Source organism: Suricata suricatta, chromosome 17 (assembly GCF_006229205.1).
Source record: "Suricata suricatta isolate VVHF042 chromosome 17, meerkat_22Aug2017_6uvM2_HiC, whole genome shotgun sequence".
Taxonomy (NCBI): Eukaryota; Metazoa; Chordata; class Mammalia; order Carnivora; family Herpestidae; genus Suricata; species Suricata suricatta.
Genome location: NC_043716.1, coordinates 19,108,511 through 19,132,619, shown reverse-complemented (window position 1 = coordinate 19,132,619; position 24,109 = coordinate 19,108,511). Strand labels below are relative to the sequence as shown.

At 42.9% G+C, this 24,109-nt stretch overlaps 1 protein-coding gene across 1 annotated transcript in view; it reads right to left on the bottom strand.

Moving 5' to 3' along the window:
- PSMD11 (proteasome 26S subunit, non-ATPase 11) overlaps positions 1-20,424 on the bottom strand; it is a 28,411-nt gene extending 7,987 nt beyond the window's left edge. The window contains exons 1-6 of the mRNA XM_029928061.1: positions 20,278-20,424; positions 17,890-17,991; positions 11,533-11,657; positions 5,631-5,702; positions 5,203-5,260; positions 2,452-2,646 (exon numbers count right to left, since the gene is read on the bottom strand). Of these exons, the coding sequence (XP_029783921.1) occupies positions 2,452-2,646; positions 5,203-5,260; positions 5,631-5,702; positions 11,533-11,657; positions 17,890-17,991; positions 20,278-20,368 (643 nt within the window). The 5' untranslated portion in view covers positions 20,369-20,424. The remainder of the gene's footprint in view (positions 1-2,451; positions 2,647-5,202; positions 5,261-5,630; positions 5,703-11,532; positions 11,658-17,889; positions 17,992-20,277) is intronic.
- Positions 20,425-24,109: the final 3,685 nt, after the last annotated feature.

The following is a 24,109-nucleotide window of genomic DNA, read 5'->3' as shown; positions in this document are numbered from 1 at the left end:
CTCTCAAAAATAAAAAATAAACCTTAAAAAAAAAATTGGGCTGTTCCCAATAAGACTAACTTGGACTGAACTTGCTTTTACTTCCAACCCACGCTATCACCTGGGAAAACATAAAATTTAGTTTTTCCTAGCTTGGAAGGCCTCTAAGTCCTCAGAATCTGGGTACCAGTTCTAACTCTGCCTCAGGCCCTTTTGAGTTCATAGACCAAGTCCCACTTGTTTACCACAGTGCTTCCCACCGTTCTCCACATCAAGGTGTACAGAGAAAGTATCCAGCACCTTGAAGTAAAAGGATAAAACTGCTTACACATGACCCAAGAAAACAACGTTTCAGCACATTTTTCTTTTCTTTTCTTTTTTTGAGAAAGGGCGCAAGTGAGCAAGAGGCAGAGAGCGAGAGAGAGGGAGGGAGAGAGAGAAGTGGGGCTCACCCAATGCGGGACCCGAACTCAGAAACTGAGATCATTACCTGAGCCAAAGCCAGATGTTTAACCGATTAAGCCACCCAGGTGCCCCAAGTTTCAGCACATTTTTAACCCACCTATCATATGCCTGTGTGCCTGTACACCATCTGGGAACTTGTGATTTAATAACCATGTACTGAGTGACAGGTGCCACACTGCAGTACTTTTAAAATACTCTACCCAAGAAACCTCTCATTTTGAGGCTAAAGGAATCATCCCATCTTCTCTATTGTTCTTAACTAAAGAGAGAAGGAGAAAATCCACCCTTCTCTGTAGCCAAGGAGAGTTCCCTCAAGAATGCCCAACAAACTATTAACACTGCTAAACTAGATTAGACAAATCCCCATCTCCCATACCTCCTGGTCTGGAGCTAAAAGAGAAGAGACCAGACCCACAATAAGACCAGTGAAAAGTGTGACCAAAGAGAGTCAGTCAAGGGAGGAGAACCAAGAAGACTAGCGTGTTCAATAGGGTCAACTTCCCCTAAGAGTAGAGGTTCTAAGGGAGTTACTCACTTCTTTCAAGGAGTCAATAGAAAGACCCCAAAGTACGGATATTCTTTCCACTTGTTCAAGAAACTTGACAGAAAAAAAAAAGTCATTTAGAAAGAATAAAGGGCTATGCTTTTGTAGCTGGGGCAGTTCAAGGACTAAGAGAAAGATCCAAGTGGAGAAGAAAGACTGAAAACTCAGAATGGAACAGGACAGGTAAAAGAATCAGTGACACAAATTCTGGAGAGGAAAGAGAAGAGAGTTCATGTACACATGGCCTCTATTTCCTGAGAAATCAGACGCAAATTCATCTCTTGCCCATGAAGGAAGGGCATAAGGCAAGAGGAGCAGCTTAAAGTGAGTGCCAATATTGGTCAAAGCTGGGTACTGTGGTAAGAGCTTCACATTCATCATCTCATTTAATCCTCATCACAATCCTATGAGAAGGTATGATTATTATCACCATTTTACAGATGAGCTACAGATAAAATAAGGAGCTTGTCCAAAGTCAAACAGCTAGAAACGGACAGAACCCAAATTTCACTAGGAAAGGTGGTTTATAGACTCCTGTTCTTAACCTCTGAGTGACAAGACACATTCACAATACCTGATGAGCAAGTCAGGCATGTATTCTTTCACCTACACAATTATGGAAACAAAGACTGCAGAGGTAACACCAGAACTTCAAACTAGTCGTCTTTTTTTTTTAATGTTTCTTTATATTTATCTTGAGGATGGGAGGAGAGTGTGTGCAGGGGGAGAGGGAGAGACAGAATCCCAAGCAGGCTTTGCACTGTCAGCATAGAGCCCAACTCAGGGCTTGAACTCATGAACCATGAGATCATATCCTGAGCTAAAATCAAGAGTCTAATGCTTAACTGACTGAGCCACCCAGGCACCCTTAGTTTTCTGCCTCCAATCCCAGTGCTCTTTCAATAATGATGATAAACTAGAATAAAAGCTGCTAACTACAAGAAAAAGCATTCTCCTGCCACTCCATGGCCTCCTACCCCCAATATCCACACACTCCATCAGAAAGGTATCCACCACTACACTGAACTGAAATTGGGGATGGTGGGGAAGGTCCTTTAGCCCTGATCTGAGTCTCTTTGGAAAAGTCTAACAGGCTTTACTAAGGTCTCCAAGTGACAAGAGACTTGTGTCAGTCTGAAGGGAAGTGCTACCACCCGCAGTGAGTAACTAAGGTGGACATTAAAGGAGCTTTTTAAACTTGTGAAACCTTTCTAGGCTCTTGGCTCTAACCATAATGTTGCCTGCACCACCAGGCAACATTATATATTAAGATAACCATGTTCTTAATATATTTAAGGCAGTTAACAGCAAGTTAACAGGAGGGAATGTATCCTAATTGGTTTTTCTGAGAAGCTTGAGCAGAATCAGCCAATTACATTTTCTATCCCCATCTCCCCACTCCTCCCCACTGTGAGATAAGAGTGAACTTTAAGAAAACACACCCTGAGCAGCTAGGGTGTTACCTGATTGCATATCCAAGGTAGCCTGCAATTTAGGGGGGCAGTAGATAGCGTTTGCTGTAGTTCGAGCAGAGGTTAAGGCAGCTCGGGCTTTCGGCAGGTTGCTCAGGGCATGGTATGTTTTGCTTTCTAAAAGTTGTACTTCCACCAAAAGGGCTTTGTCATCCATCTTTTTCAACTCCCGCAGCAGCTGAGAACCTGGAGCAGGAAAAAATACACACCCCTTTGTTAGCCATAGCCTTAACACCTTAAACTATAAGGTCTCACTCTCCCACCCTCCCAAGAACACTCAGGATAGAGAAGCTGGCCTGAACTCAAAGACAGGTGGTCTATTTGCAAGAATTAAATTTTCTTTTACTAATGTGCTATCTTCCAAAAGAGAGAAACAGATCTCTTTGAAGTTTTCTACAAACTAATGACAACATTAGATCCAAAAGTCCTAAAAGCTTCCTCAGAAGATCTGAATACAGTGAGAATCTCCATCCAGAACCTGCTGAAACTAGTTATTCGGTTCAGACAGCCACCTGATCTCATTCTCTTCCTGCCTAGCAATCATAATACTACGTAAGAAACACCAGGAACTAACACTGGTGGGAGAAAGAAAGAGTTCTGGATATGTTGCTGTTCTCCAAATACACCTTCTTCCCATCTCAGATGAGAAATCAAATCCAAATAGACTTGCATCATATATACAAATTAACACAAAACTGAACATAAAAGCTAAACCCATAAAACACAGGAGTAAATCTTTGTGATCTGGGACTAGGCAATGATTTTTTTAAGCATGATACCAAAAGTATAAGCAACGAAAGAAAAAATAAATGGGACTTTAAATTATAACATGTTTCAGGGGCACCTTGGTGGCTCAGTTAGTTTGGGTGTCTGACTCTTGATTTCAGCTCAGGTCATGATCTCACAGACTGTGAGTTCAAGACCCAAGTCGGGCTCATGCTGACAGAGCAGAGCCTCCTTGGGACTCTCTCTCTCATTCTCTCTCTGCCCCCACCCCCCCCATGCTCACATGTGCACTCTCTTAAATCAACTTAAAAGAAAAATGTGCCTCAGGGCTCCTCGGTGGCTCAGCCAGTTAAGAGTCTGGCTTGGGCCCAGGTCATGATCTCATGGTTCGTGGGTTCAAGCCCCGCGTCGGGCTCTGTGCTGACACCTCAGAGCCTGGAGCCTGCTTCAGATTCTGTCTCTATCTTTCTCTGCCCCGCCCCTGCTCACACTGTCTCTCTCTCTAATACAAATAAAAATTAAAAAAAAATTTTTTTAATGTGCTTCAAAGGACACTATCCAAGAAAGTAAAAAAGCAATCCATAATATAGGGGAGAAAATCTGCAAATCATGTATCTGGTAAGGGACCTATATCAAGAGTAAACAATAAAAACATAACCAACCCAATTAAAATACAAAGGATTGAATAAACATTTTTCCAAAGACATACAAATGGCCAATTAGTATATGGTAAGATTCTCAGCATCATTAGCCATCAGGGAAATGCAAATCAAAACCACAATGGGATACCACTTTTGCCCCCACCAAGATGGCTAAAAGATGGCTAAAAAAGACAATAAATAAATAAAATGTGGCATAACCACACAATGGATATTCAGCAATAAAAACGAATCCAGTACTGATATATGCTACAGCATGGATGAAATTGAAAAAGTGCCAAGTGAAAGATGCCAATCACAAAGACCATAGACTGTAGGATTCTATTTATAAGAAATGTCCAGAATAGGCATATCCATAGAGGCACAGAGTGGACTCACGGGTGCCTGGTGGGGGGCAGGGATAATGGGAAGTGGTAACTAATGGGTACATGGGTATAAGGTTTCTTTCTGGGTGATGAAAACGTTCTGAAATCAGATTGTGGAGATGACTGTACAACTGTGACTATATTGTATTCGTGTAAATTCAGTGGTAAAAAACACTGGATTGTACACTTTTAAAGCAGTGAATCTGGGGACACCTGGTGGCTCAGTTGGTTAAGTGTCTGACTCTGGATTCTGGCTCAGGTCACGACCTCAAGGTTCATGAGATCAAACCCCATCTCAGGATTCTCTCTCCCTCTCTCTCTCTCTGCCCCTCCCCTGCTCATGCATACGTGCTCTCTCTCTCAAAATAAACTTTATTAAATAAATTAAAGGGTTAATTTTATGTTCTATGAATCACATCTCAATAAAACTATTGTTTTTTAATGCTACTATTTGTTTGAGCCATATGAAATACGGTTTTGTAGGATAAAAACTAAATACTGCCTATTTTTTCAACCTAAAAGAGATGCCATATTCTTCCATCTGGAGAAAATAGTCCAGATCTACCCATTAATTTAAAAACAAAAAAAAAAGAAAGACAGCAGGCAAAGACTCCAGGGTGTTTGAAGACCACCAGGGAAAGCCTTTAGAAGGCCCACTCTAGCTGCAATATACATTTGCACCAATTAACCTCTTAAGCTTCAAAATCGATTTTAAAGTATAATTATAAACAAGTATAGTAAATGTAGTAGTCAAACACTTGTAGTTTGATCCTTTTGTTTTCTAAATCTGACAGACTAACTCTGGTTAGTTACTTAGAACTTCCAAATGGCATTTTTCCATGACAGGTTCAGTAAATGTAAGCCACTTTAAATCCTTCTTAGAAGTAAACAGAACAAAAGTTATTAATACGTAACTAGTCAGAGTGGCCAGGTTCAGAATACATTTATTCAGCCGGCTAGGATGCCTTATTACTTTCTACCAGCTTACTTACCCAAATGCAATGCTTCCTGGTACCTCTTGGTATCAAAGTACAAAGACACCAGTCTTGCCTAGGAAAGAGAAAAGGCATTGACTGACAGAAAGAAAGAAAAAAGGCCAAAGAAAGAAATCAAAGATTGACAGTCACAGAACTGTTACTGTTGAATATACAAGTCCTGGCGAGAGCACCAAATCTAGCCCATTATCTCCTACCACGGCCAGTGACTGTTAACTTTATTGTGCTACTGCTTACTTCTCTGAGCCAAACAGCAGGTCAAAACTTCCCAAAGTATTCTCCTGAGTGAGATTACTACCAATAATCTTTGGCTCCCTGGATAATACAAAATTACTGGAAATATTTTTGATCAGAATTGTGTTAACTACACTCACAGTCTGTCTAATGCCCAGAGACCTGAAATCAGTACTATTGTAGGCACATACCTCCAAAGCTTGGCGTAAGAAAGTTCTTTTCTCTGATTTGGCCCATTCGATGCACTCTAAACACAACTCGACCTGCAACAAAGAGACAGTACGTGCAACATTATGCGCTCACATTCTTCCCACAGCCCTTCCTTTGGAGAACAGCTTTAATTCCCACCTTACATGTATTACCCATGTTGCTCTATTTAATGTCACAGGGGACATGCCTTGATCCATAGTATCTCAATGTGTAATGGTTTTATCATAATGGAGAAATCAACTTGGCTTTTTACACACAAAGTATCTTTGTGCTCAGATTGTGTTCTTTTGGAAAAGAGCTTCATCTTTAAGATTCCTCTCCTACCTTCCCAGGAGAGACCCAAAACTTCCAACATATATAGCCATGAAATATAGATTTCTACGATGGCTGAGAAATTTTTAAAGCAGAGATTTCTCCCTAATAGTTGCAAATAGTAACAGTAATATGTTAATACGAACCCACTGATAATAAAAGGGAGAAATTCTCAGCCTAAGCAAAAATGCCTTATTCCTAACAGTTGCTTATATGACTTCTAATATATGGCCCTTTCCAATACTAACAAGTACAACTAACCAATTCATCATCACAATACAGTACACTTAGCCCATATTAAAAGGAGTAAAAAAATAAAATAAAATTAGAATTAGCCTAGCACTTAAAAGGACTTTAAAGCTTTATTTAATGGTATGCTGTAGAGGCATCTGGCTAGCTCAGTTGGTAGAACATGTGACTCTCGATCTCAGGGACATGAGCCTGAGTGCCACACTGGGTGTAAGCCTACTTTAAATAAATAAATAAATAAATAGAAGTAAAGGCGTTTTGAACCCCCAGTTCTATCTGCCACACAAACAGTGATATAACATGCAATCTAACTGACTTAAGGTGTTCTATGCTAGGTGGTATATATGCCATCAGGCATCTGTGACATGTTCACTTTGAGAAAAGTACATATTAAGGAACTGCAGATCTGATGTCACTTCTGTTACTGTAAGTTTTGTTATTAAGATTCCTAATGAAAGCATAAGATAAAAAGAAACAACTTTCTAGAGAACTAATTGCTAATACAACAGGTCTTTAAATCCAAAGCTCTCTTAAGAGGTGATAATCTAGACTGATAGATCGTCTGCCTTTAGATCCTAAGTTCCAGGCTCAGTGAATTAATAGATGACATTACATGGTATTTGGAGGACTCACCGCAAAAGATTCACAGGAACCTTTACAATCCACTGAGGCCCCCTGGTGGCTACTTAATCACTAGCACTAAATTCAACCTACCTCATAAAAGTTCTATAAAAACTAAAATAAAAGCAAGCCAACCTCAATTTCAGCATTCTGCATTATGTTCTGAAAAGCCAAACTCAAAGTCAGTTCTGTTCATGATATGAATAAAACTGAAAATACTTTGCTGAACGTGTTTAACAACGAAAATACAAGAGTTCTTAATCCTACAAGTCTTGGGAGGGCTAAGAAATGCTTTTCATCTCGGTTTTACACAAGGAGCTTTTTCTAAGAATACAAAAACGGACACCGAGGCTCCTGATTCAGTAGTCTGGAATAGAGCCTGGCCACTTGGATGTCGATCTCTAGTTAAGAAACACTGAATTCTACTCCAGCACCTCACCTGTGCCCATTTCCCTAACAGTCCAGACATGAAGTGACTCGCTCAAGGTCACATAACGGCTACTGGGATCAGAACTCTACCCTACTTCCAATGTTCTTGTCCATGTCAGTACTGACATTTCTCTTAGAGTAGGGAATTTTTTTACAAACTGAACTATCTGTTCCCATTACAGGGTGCATACTCTGCACTATCCAGGACTACAATTAATAAAACCAGTGCCTCAAATAAGGTAAAATTGGCCTTGCTACACAACTATTTTGTTTGAGGCTCTGTGCCTTGCTAATGCTGACAATGACTGACAAAGGGGATAAGAAGGTATGAGAAGCCCTTCTTCTGGAGGAAGCCCTTATTTGAATGTAAAAACCTTGATGTGGTTGACATTTAAGGTCTGTAAAATTTTTTTTAAGTTTATTTTTTTATTTTGAGAGATAGAGAGTGCAAGCAGGGAGGAAGGGGAGGCGCAGAGATTCGAAAGGGAGAAAGGGAGAAGCCCAAGGAGGCTCTGCTCAAGGTCAGTGCACAGAGCCCAATGTGGGGCTCCAACTCATGAAACTGTGAGATCATGATCTGAGCTGAAATCAAGAGTCAGACTCTCCCAAGAGCACCAGTCAGACATTTAAGTTTTAAATCAATACACTTAACTATATTTTTAAAATGCCTTTACTGGGGCACCTGGGTGGCTCAGTCGGTTAAGTGTCTGGCTTCGGCTCAGGTCATGATCTCACGGTTCGTGGGTTCAAGCCCCGCATCGGGCTCCGTCCTGACAGCTAGCTCAGAGCCTGGAGCCTGCTTCGGATTCTGTCTCCCTCTTTTTCTGACCCTCCCCTGCTTGCGCTGTCTCTCAAAAATAAATAAAAAACATTTTAAAAAATAATAAAATAAAATGCCTTTACTAATTAAATCCTTATGGGAGAAAAATGACTACTATTCCAAGTCTGAAGTTCTCTAGCATGAACTCCTTCTTTCCACTGAAATAACTGTTTAGACAACACGATTCAATGTAAGGTTTCTTAAAATGCACTAACTACTGTGGTTTCAGTTGGATAGCTATACCAAAAAATGGCTTCCCATAGGCAACTACCTAAAAAGGTAAAGTTAATTTTGAAATTTCACTTCACAGGGGTGCCTGGATGGCTCAGTCAGTTAAGTGTCTGACTCTTGATTTCGGCTCAGGTCATAATGAGTTCGAGCCCTACATCAGGCTCTGTGCTGACAGTGCAGAGCCTGCTTGGGATTCTCCCTCTCTCTGCCCCTCCCCTGTACCAGTGTGCACATGCACACTCTTTCTCTGCTGCAAAATAAAATAAATAAATTTAAAAATAAAATAAAAAATAAATCTTTTTAAAAGATGAAATCTCAGTTCACTATCTGGCAAGGGTAGGGTCCAGTCCCCTCCTCACCCCAATTCTCCAGTCCTCTCCCCTTGCCAACCAACCTCTCACTCTCCCACCTTACCCCTCTTACATCACACATACACCCTCATTTTCTAGGCTCGAACTCTTAGTGCTGTAATTGACCCCAATCCTCACAAGATGAAACTGAATACAGCAATATGAAAACCGTTCTGTAGATCTATCTGACTTCTGGTTAATCCCTGATCAGAAAAAGGCAAGCGAAAATCCCCTCCTCCATCCTCTTGGGTACCAACCTCCCAGGCATAACACTCCTAGCTCTTTTAACAATGTTCTGAACCAACTTGTGCCTCAGGCCATAATACTACTATACCTTGCTCCCCCATCCTTTCCCATCACTCAATCAAACATTAAAAGAAGCTAAAGTTTTCCAAGATGAACACTAGCTCCAATTCCCCAAGTCAGAGACCTTGAGTCCCCAAGGGAAATGTAGTAAGAACATACACGTTTATCTCAGTTCAATAAATGTATGTCTTAATTCAACAAAGTATCTCCTAAGCATCTACCAGGGGAAAGGCATAATCCACACACTCCTCCAACAAATACTAGCCCTGTAGCTCCTCTGGGCCAAACTACTCCAAGTACCAAAGTTACAGCACCAGACAGGACAAAGTAGCTCTCCTCATGGAACTTCTACTCTAAGGCAAAAACAGATGTTAAAAGTAAAATAAATATGAAGAAAAGTAAAGCAGAAATACAGATATCATAGACAGGGTTAGGCCCCTAATCAGACATGGGGCCACATGATAAGGCCAATAAATCCCACTAGCCAACTACGGACAACACTAAATTTTGATTTAATAGACTTCCACAAAGGAGAACGAAGACTAATGAAACCAATGCAGCTCTATCCATGGCGTCAACTCTATGCTCTGGGAAGGGACAAATTCCAGAGACGCCGGTGTACAAAGGAGCAACTCTGATAATTTTTTCTGCCTAAAAAGTTCCAAGTAGCACATATCAATCCATCTCACACTAATGTTTCTTGACCAGCCCATTATAAGGCACCCTGTTTCAAACAAAAGATGGTGTCGCTTTTTCATGAAAACAAAGTATGATAAAAAACAAAGTTCAGTTAGATAAGAGCAACAATCCTTTAAAAATCACTTTTTCTTTGAAGTCACTCATAAAAATAATTCTAATGTTTTGGTTCAAAAGATAGCCATCTAAGTATTACCTACTTTAGGGGCACCTGGGAGGCTCAGTTGGTTGCTCATCTGCCTTCAGCTCAGGTCATGATCTCACAGTTTGTGGGTTCGAGCCCCGTGTTGGGCTCTCTGCTGTCAGCACAGAGCCCACTTGGGATCCTCTGTCCCCCTCTCTCTGTGCCCCTCCCCGGCTCGCTCGCTCGCTCTCTCTTTCACACACACACACACACACACACACACACACACGCACACGTGCACCCTCTCTCTCCAAAATAAGTAAACATTTGAAATAAATAAATATTTTTGATCTCTTATCATGAAACATAGTTCTGCCACAAATTTGAAGACTTCTCTACAAATGAATTTTCTACAAATAAAGTTGGTGTATGGTATTTAAACTAGGTTTCAAAGAATCATTAAGGCTAGAGAGCAGATTTTACAAAAGACCTGATTTCAAAGTGGAATCTATATGTCCTAGATTTCTGAAATTCCTATTATTTACTCAGTATGCTTACTGTGCCTTTCCATACCTTTTACTTGTATATCCACAAAGGTTATAGCAAACAATTAGATATATAACCAACCAGCAATTCCTACCCCCATCCTTAAACTATCTGACATTTTATATATTTATTGCCTGCCTTTCTCATTAAAATATAAGCCTCATGAGAGCTGTGACTGTGTTTTTACAAATGTATCCCCAGTACTTGTAAGAGTGCTTAGCACATAGCAGGCACTTGGTGAATACTAAGCAATGCGTCTATAGGAAAAAGAACAACTATACTCTTCCTACAAACAGATTCAAACAACCACAATATACCCTGTTTGAATCTGCTGCTTTTTACAGAGTAAGTTTTAATTTTGGTGGTGTCTCCTCCTGAATTGCAGAAATATGATTATCTTTAAAAAGTTCAGAAGAGGGGCGCCTGGGTGGCTCAGTCGGTTAAGCCTCCAACTTCGGCTCAGGTCAGATCTCACGTTCGTGGGTTCGAGCCCCGCGTCAGGCTCTGTGCTGACAGCTAGCTCAGAGCCTGGAGCCTGTTTCAGATTCTGTGTCTCCTTCTCTCTCTGACCCTCCCCCTCTCATGCTCTGTCTCTTCTGTATCAAAAATAAATAAAACATTAAAAAAAATTAAAAAAAAAAAAAGTTCAGAAGAGGCTCACTGATTCCAAACAGGCACGGATTCCAAAGAGGCGCTCTTCAATACAGGTCTGGTGTGAACTTGCAGACAACAGGGACAGGTACAGGCACACCAGAGTCACTTCCGCACACACGAGACACAAACACATGGATGCTCGCCCCTCAGGAAAGGCATATATGCGGTACAATACACGCCAGGAAGGGATGCCACGAGACTTACTTAGTGCTCACAAGGAGCTTTGTGACACAGAATGAAAGGTACCACAGACACAGAAAACATTACAAAGGTGTGGCAATACAATACCTCAAAGACAAGAATCAGTTTGTGACCCTGATGTAATGAGGATTCCAGGGACCACTGACAATCTCCACTTACAAAGCAAAGCATGGAACAGACCCAAAGTATCAAATGCCCTGTAACAAAGAGAAACTGACATGATAAGTCCTGAGCTGTCCTCCCAGCTGTCCCTTCCACATTAGCACCACAGTGCAGGCAGGCATTTCTTTCACTGAAACAGATTTTTTCCGTACTGTCTACCTTCTGCCACTAAAGTAGCTTACCTCCTGCCCTGTTGCTGCTTCCATATCAAGAAATAGATCAAGAAGAGATCGGACCAGACGAGCTGCCTTAGCCTTGCTGATGGAGTTCAAGAAGGGTCGCACATACTTCAGGAGTCCTCCAAGCTCTGTGCGGAAGGCAATTCAGAAAACAAAAAGTAAACATCAATGTTAGAGACAAAATACCCATTAAAATAATGATCCAAGATCATAAAGCCCATCTTTGTGTCACTGGAATCTGTCTAAATAAAGCAGAGCAGGAATGTAAGGCTTTCTTATAGGTAACAGAGCAGCAAAAGTGAATCAACAACAAAAGCCAAATTTGTGGGGCGCCTGGGTGGCTCAGTCGGTTAAGCGTCTGACTTTGGCTCAGGTCATGATCTCACGGTTCATAGGTTCGAGCCCCGCTTTGGGCTCTGTGCTGACAGTTCAGAGCCTGCACCTGCTTCAGAGTCTGTGTCTCCCTCTCACTCTGACCCTCTCCCACTCATGCTATCTCTGTCTCAAATATAAATAAACTATAAAAAAAATTAAAAACAAATAAAAAAGAAACCAAATTTGTACTTGGTTCGCACTCAGTTCCTGGATTACTACAAGGGCCCTGGGAAACACTCACATCTCTGGGCCTCATTTACCCACCTTAATGAGAGATAAACAGCAAAGCCCACAGTCTCAGAGTGCAGTTTTCGAGACCGTGAAATATGCTATGCTTCTGACGCCTGAGGCAAAAATCACTCCTTCACAGCCAACAAATCTGATCAGGTTACAGGAGGACTGTTCGCTGTTGTTGCCGTTGAATTTCCAAGTCTGCCGCAGCGGCTCCCCCTACACAGATGAAGATTTCCATCCCAGGTTTCCTCCTCCTCCCTTTCCAAATTTCTACCCAGGTGAGACTTTCAGCAATATCCCTTCCCTGGCACTCTCTGAATGAACTTTTCACAGGAAAGTTAGGGTATTTTCCCCTTAAAGATATACTATTCATTAAAGATACACTTAAAATTCCTCATTAATCTGCAAAGCCTAAGTCTTAAACTATGGCCAAAAAAGGTCTTCACCACAGAAGTTTTTCTTCTCTTGTATAGGAAAAGAAGGTGGAACGGTAATTTTAAAGGAGTATCTTTAGAAACAAGAGTAAAAACTAGAGAATATTTCAACTCAATAACTACGGGAGTATTTGGAATGTAGGTTAAAATTACTTTAGTGCCACCACCTCTTTAATATTCTTCCATTGTGGACGCACCCTCCTGAGGATTCTAATTCAGGGCAAGCAAACCTCACCCTCCTGACAATGCTAATTCAGAGTCCTAAAATCCTCAGCTGCCAGAATAGTCACAGTATGCACGGGACTGTGTCAGGTACAAAAGGAACTTTATACAGTAGAAAAGTTCATCTTTCCCTTCACTCCCCAGTACTGGCCTTTAATTCCACTAAGATCTTCCCCATCTGGGGCGCCTGGGTGGCTCAGTCGGTTAAGTGTCCGACTTTGGCTCAGGTCATGATCTCACGGTTTGTGGGCTCAAGCCCCGCGTCGGGCTCCGTGCTGACAGCTAGCTCAGAGCCTGGAGCCTGTCTTTGATTCTGTGTCTCCCTCTCTCTCTGACCCTCCCCTGATCACGCTATCTCTCTCTCTCTCAAAAATAAATAAAAACATTTAAAAAATTTAAAAAAAGAAAGAAAAGATTTTCCCCATCTGACCACTCCATTCACCCCTGCATAGACTATGCATGCTTCTGCAGCCTCCCTCCTGCTGCAATACCACGTACAATTTCTCCCCCACCTTCTCCACCTCTGTACATCTTACACATCCTTTTAGGTCCAGCTAAAGTCATATGGAGTCTTCCAGGCCAACTCCGGGCTACACTGATTTCTCCCTCTCAAATTCCTTTTACACTTATACAGATCTTAATTATATAATCATAGCTTTAAAAAACATTTTTCATGTTTATTTTTGAGAGAGACAGAGAGCAAGCAGGAGAGGGGCAGAAAGAGGAGGCACAGAATCTGCACCTGATCTTAGCCAAAAGGCCGAGAAGCGATGAGGAGACACAAAATGTGAAGCAGGCTCCAGGCTCTAACCCTGTGAGATCATGACCCGAGCTGAAGTCGGACACTTAACCGACTGAGCCACCCAGGAGCCCCCACAGTCACAGCTTTTTAAAAGTAATCTAGTACAGGAGCACCTGGGTGGCTCTGTCAGTTGGATGTCTGACTCTTGGTTTCGGATCAGGTCATGACAGTTCGTGGGCTCCAAGCCCTGCATCGGGCTCTGTGCTCAGAGCTCAGAGCCTGCTTGGGATTCTCTCCCACCCTCTCTCTGCCCTTCCCCCACTCATACTCTCTCAAAATAAATAAACTTAAAAAGCTTTTTTAATAAATAAATAAAAGTAGTCTAGTACAATGTCCCTTCTCCCACAGATTTCCTACTATGCTAGAACAATTCTGAATAATCTCTAATGACAGCAATGTTCAGAAAGCAGACTATTCAAATGCTGGTCAAACTAAATTGTTCTTTTTTTAAAAAGAACACAAGTCTCTACCTTCTTCCATATGGCTTCAAATCTCTGAAGATAACTACCATTTGTATCTAACTTACCCTTTCTCCAAGCTAACCATCTTTAGCTATTTCAACTGTTCCCTCAGTGTCCTGGTTTCTAGATTCCAGTCACTGAATAAACTCTAGTTTGCAAACACCCACTTATGGTACCCAGAACTGAAAACAATTCTCCAGGTAGGATCCGACCAGTAGAGTCAGGGCCTAATTCTCTTGATCTGGCCACCCCATGTATCACAAGGTAGTCTACTTCCTTTTTTCTAATAGCACGTTTTGTTTAGACTGAGTCCATCAAGGTTTTTTTGGCAGAGACAGGTAATTCCCTATCTCGCTGTTTTGATAAATACTTTTAAGAATATATCTTTATACTTACCACACTGAATTTAATCTTGCTGGCTCTGGCAATAACTCTGAATCTTAATTCTGTCCTCTACTGTACTGAGTCATCTACAAAAACAAGCAGGCCTTCTGAAATAGCTTTAGCCATGATGCCAGATGCTGACCAGAAGAATAAGGGCAGATCCCTATGACATGATGCTAGAGACTTCCCTTCAGGTTGACAAATAATTTTTATACCCTGTACCTCCCATTAATATTATGGAAAATGTCCAAATATCTTGCTTACATCAGATACGTAGTCTGTATCATTCCTCTAAAACGTAAGTTGGCAAACTTTTTCTGTGAAGGGCCAAATAGTAAAACATTTTAGCTTTTTGGGCTATCTGGTCTTCTCAGTGGGTACTCAACCACTGTAGTGAAAAGCAATCAGACAATATGTAAACAAATGCGTGTGGCTATGTTCCAACAAAACTTTATTTATAAAAACAGCTGGCAAGCCTGTGGAGCTCTGCAAATCTACTGGTCTGATAAGGCTAACCAAAGAGAATGGAGGTGAGTTTGGAATAATCCTTTCTTAATAAACCCACTGTCTTAAGTGATTAAAACTTACTTATCAAATAATCTGTCCCAGACATTACTGATCACCAGTGTCTAGAAACTATTCTTTTCACTATCTTCATGCAAAAAGAAATAATATTTGCCCATCCTCAGTTTTCTTAATACTTGTTCATCCTCCATGACTTTTCTCAGAATAATAATAGTGGCTCTATAAATATATCTGCTAGAACTACGCTTTTGATATTAAAAGACAAAAACTGTCAGAGCCTAGAGACTTGAACTTATTTAAAGAGACTATCTGCTCTCTCTTCTCTCATCTAACTTGGCTTTAATTCTCTCTTTCTGATGTTTCCTTTTTCTTTTTGAAAATCATTTTCCTTCCTGGAAAAGGCTGAAGTGAAACATGAACTCAGCAGCCTGCCTTTTGCTCCAGCACCTGCTAGCATTACAGTATCTGCTCCCAGCAACGAGTGTCATTCTTCTTGTCCTAACCGAGAAACAGATGACCTCTTCGTTGCCAAAGACTCAGTTCGTTTTAGTCTGTTGTTTCTACTCATTCTTGGTTATATTCCCTGTTACTGCCCATTGTCATACATACTAAATTATTTTTATATTCCCATAGAATCATACTGACTTCTTCCTCCTATTGAGATTATTTATATAATTATATGACCAGAACCTCATTTTTAGAATCTCACAGAACTCAACATCATCCTCTTAGAATCTGAGGCTATGAAATCCGCAGATCCTGAGCCCAGCCACCATGTCTGATGATGCCCAGCACCACTTCCAACCACTAGTGTGCTGCGAGCCTTGCCTTATTCACTAATTCCCAAATGACTGCTGCAGTCAGGGACCTTACCTCAAATGTTCTGAATGGAGTACTTAGCACAGTGCTAGCTGTGTATTAAGTACATAATTAAACAAAACTGAAGACTGGTAATAGACATACCTTCTATTCTCAGGGAACCAAAAGTCAAAGGAAACAATATAAACCTATCAATTATGAATAACAGGCACATGAATGTAGGCCCCAACACTTCCTTAGCATTTCCATTGTATATACCTATACCCATCAAACTCTTTTTTAGAAAACAATGATAAGTAAGCTGGAAACGTTCCTGAAAGTCCTTATGATTCACCTGTTAAATTCCAATAGGTTCAGCTATACACTTCTAAAGTTCTCAAGTACTGAGTCACCAAAAGGAGAGGGGCAAGGAATAAGAAGACAGCAAAGCATAAAATAAATAAAATTCCAAGCAGAAAGGTTAACATTACTGGATAAATTTTTGAAGTATTGACTATACTACATGCATCTGTGCCACTGGAGGAAAACAGACATTTGGATATTTCAACAACAGAAAAATCTTAAATCACTTTATATGACTTTCTACTTCTTTCAGGAAAACTACCTTATTAATTATATTTTGTACGGACTAATTATCAAAACTATTATGCAACACCAAGCTCACATTAACTGACAGTCAAAAGAAATCCATGAATATGTTAAGTAGGAGGGAAGTCAGTCTAAAATAAAAGAACAGGTGCATCTGGCTGGCTCAGTCAGAAGAGCATGCAACTCTTGATCTTGGGGTCATGAGTGCAAGCCCCATGGTGGATGTAGAAATTACTAAAAAAATAAACTTTACAAATAAATAACTCAATAAATTTTTTAAATGCAGGGAAAAAAACCATCCACTGATAATCCATAAGTGATTAACTACAGAAAGCAATATCCATTATACCATAAGGCTACGAGCTCTGAGGGGAGACTAATCAGTTCAAATCCTGGCTCTCCCATATACTAGATAAGTGACCTTGGACAAGTTATTTAACTTTTCTGTGCTCAGTTTCCTCGGGTGTAAAATGAACAAGAACATCTACATTATCAAGTTGTTTTGAGAATGCAATAAACTAAATCATTTTTGTAGTTAAAAATAAGTAACTAGTTGATAGTAAGCATTTAAAAACTTTTTTTAACATAGATGTTGTTTAATGATATTTTAATAAGATACAAAACCATACAAACACATCCTCCAACTGCATACATCCTTACTCAACTTTCTATTGCCTGAGCCTAATAAGTTAGTCATCCTTAACTGCGAAAAAATTTGTTCTCAAGTTCAAGAAGTTTTGCTAACTTGCACCTCCTGGATAACAACATTATTTGGTGGAAAGTAATTCATGAGGTCACTTACCAGAGCTTAATCCACTGTAATTAAATAATATCTAAATTCACTTTAAAGCTGACAAAAATCATCCATTTTAAGCTTGGGCAGCCTTCTCTCTAAATACTATTACCACTTTACGGGTCAAAGACCCTTCCTGATCTCTTATTCCACGGTCACACACACCCATCATCAGAACATCATCTCAAGCCTAGAAAGTCAGTGGTTCAATTACAACTAGAATGTGTGGGCAATGGCATGCACAGAGTCCCAGGTAACAGTGGAGAAAGCTCCGGAAGGTTCTTTCCATTTAATGTCTCACTTACTCTGTATCAGGGAAAAAGGACAGCTAGTCAACTTATTTGGATACAAAATTCCTAGTCATTTTCAAGTCAAGGGCCTAAGTCGCTATCCATCTCAAATATCAGAGCTGAAATCACTGAGCTGCTGCCCTCATGTAAGGGAACACAGTGAAAACTCGAATCAGAAGCAAATCACAGATCACCATATCCCAACAAGGCCAGGAGCTTCCCTCACCTGTAGAACAAAACTGTTCCACAGAAGAGCAGAGTTTAAAGGTCACCTAGCTTCCTGCTAAAGGGCTGAAGCTCAACAAGTTGACAATAAAATGAGTACCAATGAACTTGTGTGAATGCACCCCTAGGATCCTCTACTCCAACAGAGACCTGAAACCTCCCCCAGAATTTCAGGGAAAAGAGAAAGCAAGCCGTTTGCAGCACTTACCTGCGGCTTGTCCCGTCTTCGCCAAGAGAGACCCCAGTTCCAGGATACTCTGCTCCTTGACCTGCACTGCTTCCTCATCATTCTCCTGAATGTCACGCTTCACTGGGAGAGGAAAATGCAAACCTTCTTAGAATTCTGGCAACAAAATGAAGACTGAGGGAAATTTCACCCTCACAAGACCCATTACCAAGGCTGTCACCAAAAGACACATTCTAGATAGCTTAAAAAAAAAACTCTAAGAAGTGAAAATTATGTGGGATATGTCCCATGTAAATCATAAAAATAGATTTCTCTGACTTTAAGTGTGCCTTTTCATTCTATCAGTTAGAATTTCCCTTACCCACATACACTGAGATTTCTGTTGCAGTCACTTGGTTAAAGCAAAATTCAAACAAAATCTTATTTGCGGCGGGAAGCCCCATGCCAGGCACTATGTTATTGAAAATACTAACCATATGTATCTGCTTACCTGTCACAAACTGAAATCGAATGACCAAGTTACTGATGACTAAAAAGTCAAGAGCCTTTCAACAAACTTTAAACCTGTGGAAAGCCTCATGATGGGCGTGCAAGGGATGAGCAGTCCTGCGAAGCCACTCGGGGAGAACAACCCGACCCAAGCTCCGGTGTGACCCTGAGGAAGGCTTGGTGCTTTATGATGAATTCGGGACCCGTTAAAGTAACTTTGTTCTATCTGCCCCACTTTCAGCTGCTAATAACTATTCTACCACTCACACACTGGATGACCTCTCCGAGTTTGTGGTCAAAATTTTAGCGAGCATCACTAGTGATTACTTCTCCTCACAAAGCATCATGACTTGACAAAAACCAAGATTTTGATACTCCATGATGGAGTCTGGAAAAAGTAAGGCTGTAACCACCATGACTCAAGCTTGCTCTAACAGGGACACTCTCTGGGCACTCTCCTTGCAGGGTGGAAATCACAAAATATTTCAACTACAATTTTTACCATAGCTTTCACTTTGCAAAAGACAAAATATTAGGCACTAAGCACACAACACAAAAATAAAATTCATACTTCTCACATTAGTGTGTACTCACAGCATAAAAATGTATGTGTGACTGCGATGACTCAGTTCTGTGAGTATAATAACTTAATTCAAGATCAGAACTTCAAAAGGAAAGCCTTTCATTTCCCAATAAGATCCACCCACAGCTGCATCTTAATCCCCATCTCCTCTCCGAACCGCCAGGAACACATCAAGATCCTGTCACTGCCTCTTCGTGCCAGGCAGGAGTACCAACACTCAACGCGCCAGGAAGTAAACAGGAAAGCCCACCTCCTGGAGGTCCCTCAGGCACGTGCATTCTTACACTACTTGTTGATCCCACTCGAATCTTCTCCAGCTACACTGAAAAGATCACACGTGCGGTGAAGAGCAAGCCCATCCCTAACCTCTACGCCTGAACGTGAAGAGCCTGGTCTGTCATCACGAGGTTATTCCCGTTCACACCTGAGTCCCGGCAGGAAGCTGTCGGAAGGGCCGGGCCGGGCCTCCCGCTTCCGTTTTCCTGCCGTCTGCAAAGCGTGAGGCAATCCTACTACAATGCTCACAACTCCGTCTTTCATTTTCTCGGGCAGTGTGCAGCCGGCCGGCTCGCTGAACTGCGCGGCTCACAACTAACTCCCGAGCTCACTTCCCACCTTCTGCAGGGCAGACCAGGACGATCAGTCACCGCCTCTAGCCGGGCGGTCCCATCTCGCTCTTACACCCTCCACGGGGGCAAAGGAACGTCTAGGGCGCCTCTTCAAGCCAAATGCCAATTGTCAGTGTGCGTCCCCTCGGTACTTCCCACATTCAGAAAGAGGACTCCCTTCAGTGGAGCCTTCCGATGTGAGGCTGGGGAGCGGCAGCAGTTCCCAGCGTCCCGGGGAAGAAAACTCCAAGAGCAAAGCGAGCGCTCGCGCTGCCACCCGGAGCGGGCTGTGCTGATAACAACGGCGGGAAACCCTGTCTACAGCGGGTTTCGCCAAGGCCCTTCAAGTCCAAGCTCTCAGTCCTGCCCGCGACAAGCCCGCTGGCCGGCACTGCTCCCGGTCCCGGGCCAGCCCGCATGGGCCAGAGCGGGGGCAAGGCTGGAGAGTGGTGGGGGGCCCGGCTCGGCCCACCCTGCCCCTCCACGCCGAGCCCACCGTGAGTCAGCAGCCGGCGAGGGGACACCAAGGTTGCCTCGGGGCTTCCCACCCGGGCGGGACCCAGGGGGCTACAGGGAGCTGCGAGCGGCCTGTGCCCCCGGCCCGGCCCCCCTCACACACAGTGAGTCAGCAGCACCAGAGCTGGATAGCCCGGCCCCGCTCCGCCGCCGCCGACCCACACAGGCCGCGCTGAGCCGGCAGGGTCAGGGAGGGGGCGCGGCGACCTTTACCGATGGAGTGGAGAATGTCGATGGAGGCCTCCCGGTCGGTGCTGAGTAGAGACTGGGCTCTCTGGAACTCCACCACCGCCGCCGCCGCCATCTTACCGCTTTCACACCGTCCCCGGCCGCCGCCGCCGACGCCGGAAACACACTCCCGGAAAGCCCGCCCTCGCGTCCCTCTTTGCCCATGCCCTCCTCTCCCATTCCCAGAGCACCACGGGGGTTGTAGTCTCTCCGCCGGGCGGGGCATGAGGGGTGAGGGTGAGCGCCGGGGCACCTCGGCTGGTGGGCGGCAGACTCCCCAGCACCGCCTAGCGGCCAGCCCGCCGGTGAAAGAGGCAGTGCCTAGAGCTGGGCCCTGAGGCTAGTCTCCACGAACCCCAAAAGAGGCCTCTTAGCGGCGACTCCCCTAGCTCGCCATTGAGAGGAGTTTTTGAGCATCCGCCTAGGTATACGTGGAGAGCCGTTCAGCTTCCTTTGTAGCTTCCACGTTTAACCATTCATTCAGGGCAATGAACGATCTTATAAAGTGCTCACTATGTGGCAAAGAATAGCACCACTCAAAGGCGTTCAAGTGAAAACGACTTTTGTCACGCGCGCGCGCGCACGCGCACACACACACACACACACACACACACACACACACACACACACTTTCCAGGCTTGAATCCTATAAAATCATAGCCAGCCTGTGATTAAAGCCACCAGTGCCAGGGAGAACTGATGTTAGAAAGTGAAATACCATCTTTGCCCCATTCACTCAATAAATCCCTCTTGGGGTCACTCTAAAGTCTAACGGCTACCTGGACTCCCAGCTCAGAAAAGAAAAACAATGGATTTCTCTAATATCTCCAGTTCCTTCAACTAAAATCACAGATACCTGAAAGGCTGTCAAGTGGCCGGAGAAAAGACATTCTATGTGACCACTGAATGAAAAGCTTAAGGGAAGGGCTAAAAACATAGAGGCAGTTCAATATGAGGAATACTTTTTATCTGGGTGAAGACAATCCAAAAACAGAACATGTTGTCCCCAAAAGGGACCTGTAAAGAGAACCAATATTGCACTCCTCTGTGACTGGGGTAGGCAATTTATATATTTATCTTCTTTTATCCTCACAACAAAGTTCTGTAAAGGAGATACCATTTACACATCTTTCCTAGATGAGGAACTGGGTTTACAACTACTTGGTAAAACTCATGTGGTAGCTGGTGGAGCTGAGATCTGAAAGTTAGGGAGTGGGTTCCTACTTCCTGGATGTGTCCAGATGAAAACTGGATAACATCAAGTTGTAAACGGGATTCATGGCATTGGTGCAGAAAAGGATTAAATGGCTTCTAGATTTCTCCTAACTCTGAGATTCCATGAATCTCAGTATAAAACTAAGACTTGCTTTGCTTAAAAAAGGCATCCCTCCCTCCTCAGTTTGGTGTGCAATTAATATATTGTACCAGAATGTTAATGAGCTATAAAATTCCAAAGCGGAGAATCTTCTAAAGAAGGCCTACCTGTTCATCCCCCAAGACTTTAAAACTGACTAGACCACTCCTAAGACCTTCATCCACTTCCAGTCTCCATCAGGGAGAGATAAAAATTCAAAAGGACAGGAGCCTGGGTGGCTCACTCAGCTGAGCGTCCGACTTTGGCTCAGGTCATGATCTCACGGGTTCATGGGCTCAAGTCCCGTGTCAGGCTCTGTACTGACAGCTCAGAGCCTAGAGCCTGTCTTCAGATTCTATGTCTCCCTCTCTCTCTGACCCTCCCCTGCTCGTGCTTCTCTCCCTGTCTCTCTCAAAACTAAATAATAATTTAAAAAACATTAAAAAATTCAAAAGGAATCCAATACAAGAAATCATGAAAAAGGATGAAACATTTGCCTCACTATAAAGAGGAAGCACTACAAAAGACTGGGGGGTGTCTGCCGGATCTTTCTCCCAAGCTGGTGAGTCCTGCTGACCACAGGAACTTAGAAGGCTATCTGTGCAACCACCATAGTGAAAGCTTTGAGGCGAACCAGACGTGTCTGTCCAGGAGATTGGGACCTTCGTGCACATTCATGAAAATGGTTACCCACTTTGGGCCTGCTGAATTCTGAATTAGGGTAGAGGGCTGATACATTCCACAGTGGGGTGAGGAGAAAGGGCAGCAATGGCGGAGGCGGGGGCCTCCACTACCTGTCTTTGGCATGGACAAGTGGCCAGCTCAATAGGGCTTCCTGCCGGAGTAAAAAGGCCTAGTAATAAGAGACTGGAAGAGCAGACATCAAGAACTTATGACTGAAGAGGGATCTTAAGGTCCACAGGTACGGCCTCCAAGGAACCCATAAATACTCCCAACAAGAGAGAATCAGCAACCTGGACCCCATCTCTGATGGCATTAGTCATGTGACAGACTTTTACTCCCTTTCTTTTAATCCCTCCCACTTCTCTGCCCTCCACAAACCCATACACCCCACCCCTCATGCCAGAGGAGACCCAGACACAGCAGAGTGACAGAGGGAAGAGAGAGTCAAAGAGGAAAAGTATAAGCTAAACACAAATTTCCCATTGAGAGTTGGAGGGGGGAGAAGCTTTAAATTAGGTATGAAATGAATGCTTTGATTTAGGCTAGATGACTTTTTTCTCTTAATAAACTATCTTTTTGAGAGCAGTTTTAGGTTCACAGCAAAAAGAAAAGCAGAAAGAAAAGACAGAATGGACTCTGACAGAGAGAGAGAGAGAGAATGCATGAGCATGCATGAGCAAGGGAGGGGCAGGGAGGGAGAGAGAAAATCTTAAATGGACTCCACACCCAACGAGGGCCCAATGAGGGGCTTGATCTCCTGACCGTGAGATCATGGACCTGAGCCAAAATCGAGAGTCAGACGTTTAACCGACTGAGCCACCCAGGAGCCCTGATAGAATGGATCTTAAATCATTAGATATGACGTAAAAGTTAGCAGATTTGCCCCAGATGTTATCCAGGAGAAGAAATGGGAGATCCAACAGAGAATGGATGTCGGGTTATAGCCTGTACCTGCAGCAAGTCCTTCAACATATCAGGACACCATCTGCTCCGTTTTTGAGTTACTTAGACGGGTTCCTCGTTTCCCCAGCCAGAGCCACCACAGCTAATTATCACCGACTAGTTATTCTCCTGAACACGTTCCTCGGGCACTAGTTCCACACCAGCTTCTCTAACAGTTTTAAAGGTTATGTAAGCTCCCACTGCGCCTACTATTGGAGCCATACAGTGATCCCGTGGGAGATGCCGGAGGCAGACACGACTCTTATACCACTGACCCTTGATTATTCCCTTTCTCTGACATTGAGTCCAAGAGCATGATCTCTGAACCTACTTTGTACCTGTTTTGTTTCAAACTGTATCATCAGGTAGAAAATGCAATAAAGGGGCGCCTGGGTGGCTCAGTCGGTTAAGTGTCTGACTCAATCTCAGCTCAGGGAATGATCTCACAGTTCACGAGTTCGAGCACTTTGTGCTCTGTGCCCACAGCACGGAGCCTGCCTGGGATTCTCCCCCTCTCTCTGCCCCTCCCCTGCTCGAGCACATGTACTCTCTCACTATCTTTCTCCCAAAATAGATAAATGAACTTCTAAAAAAAAAAAAGAAAGAAAGAAAGAAAATGCAGGTTTTGGAGTCATCCGCATGCTTTCAAAATCCAGGACAGTGACTAAGTGGCTGGTAATTTTAACACGTTTCTTAATTTCTTCGATCTTTGGTCTTCTCATCTAGAAAACAGGATTATATTAAACGTATTTCTCCAGCTTTCTGTAAAGATAGGAGATAAAATGGAAACATGCTGAGTAAATGTTACTTTCTTTCCATGTAGCACTTTCATTACAG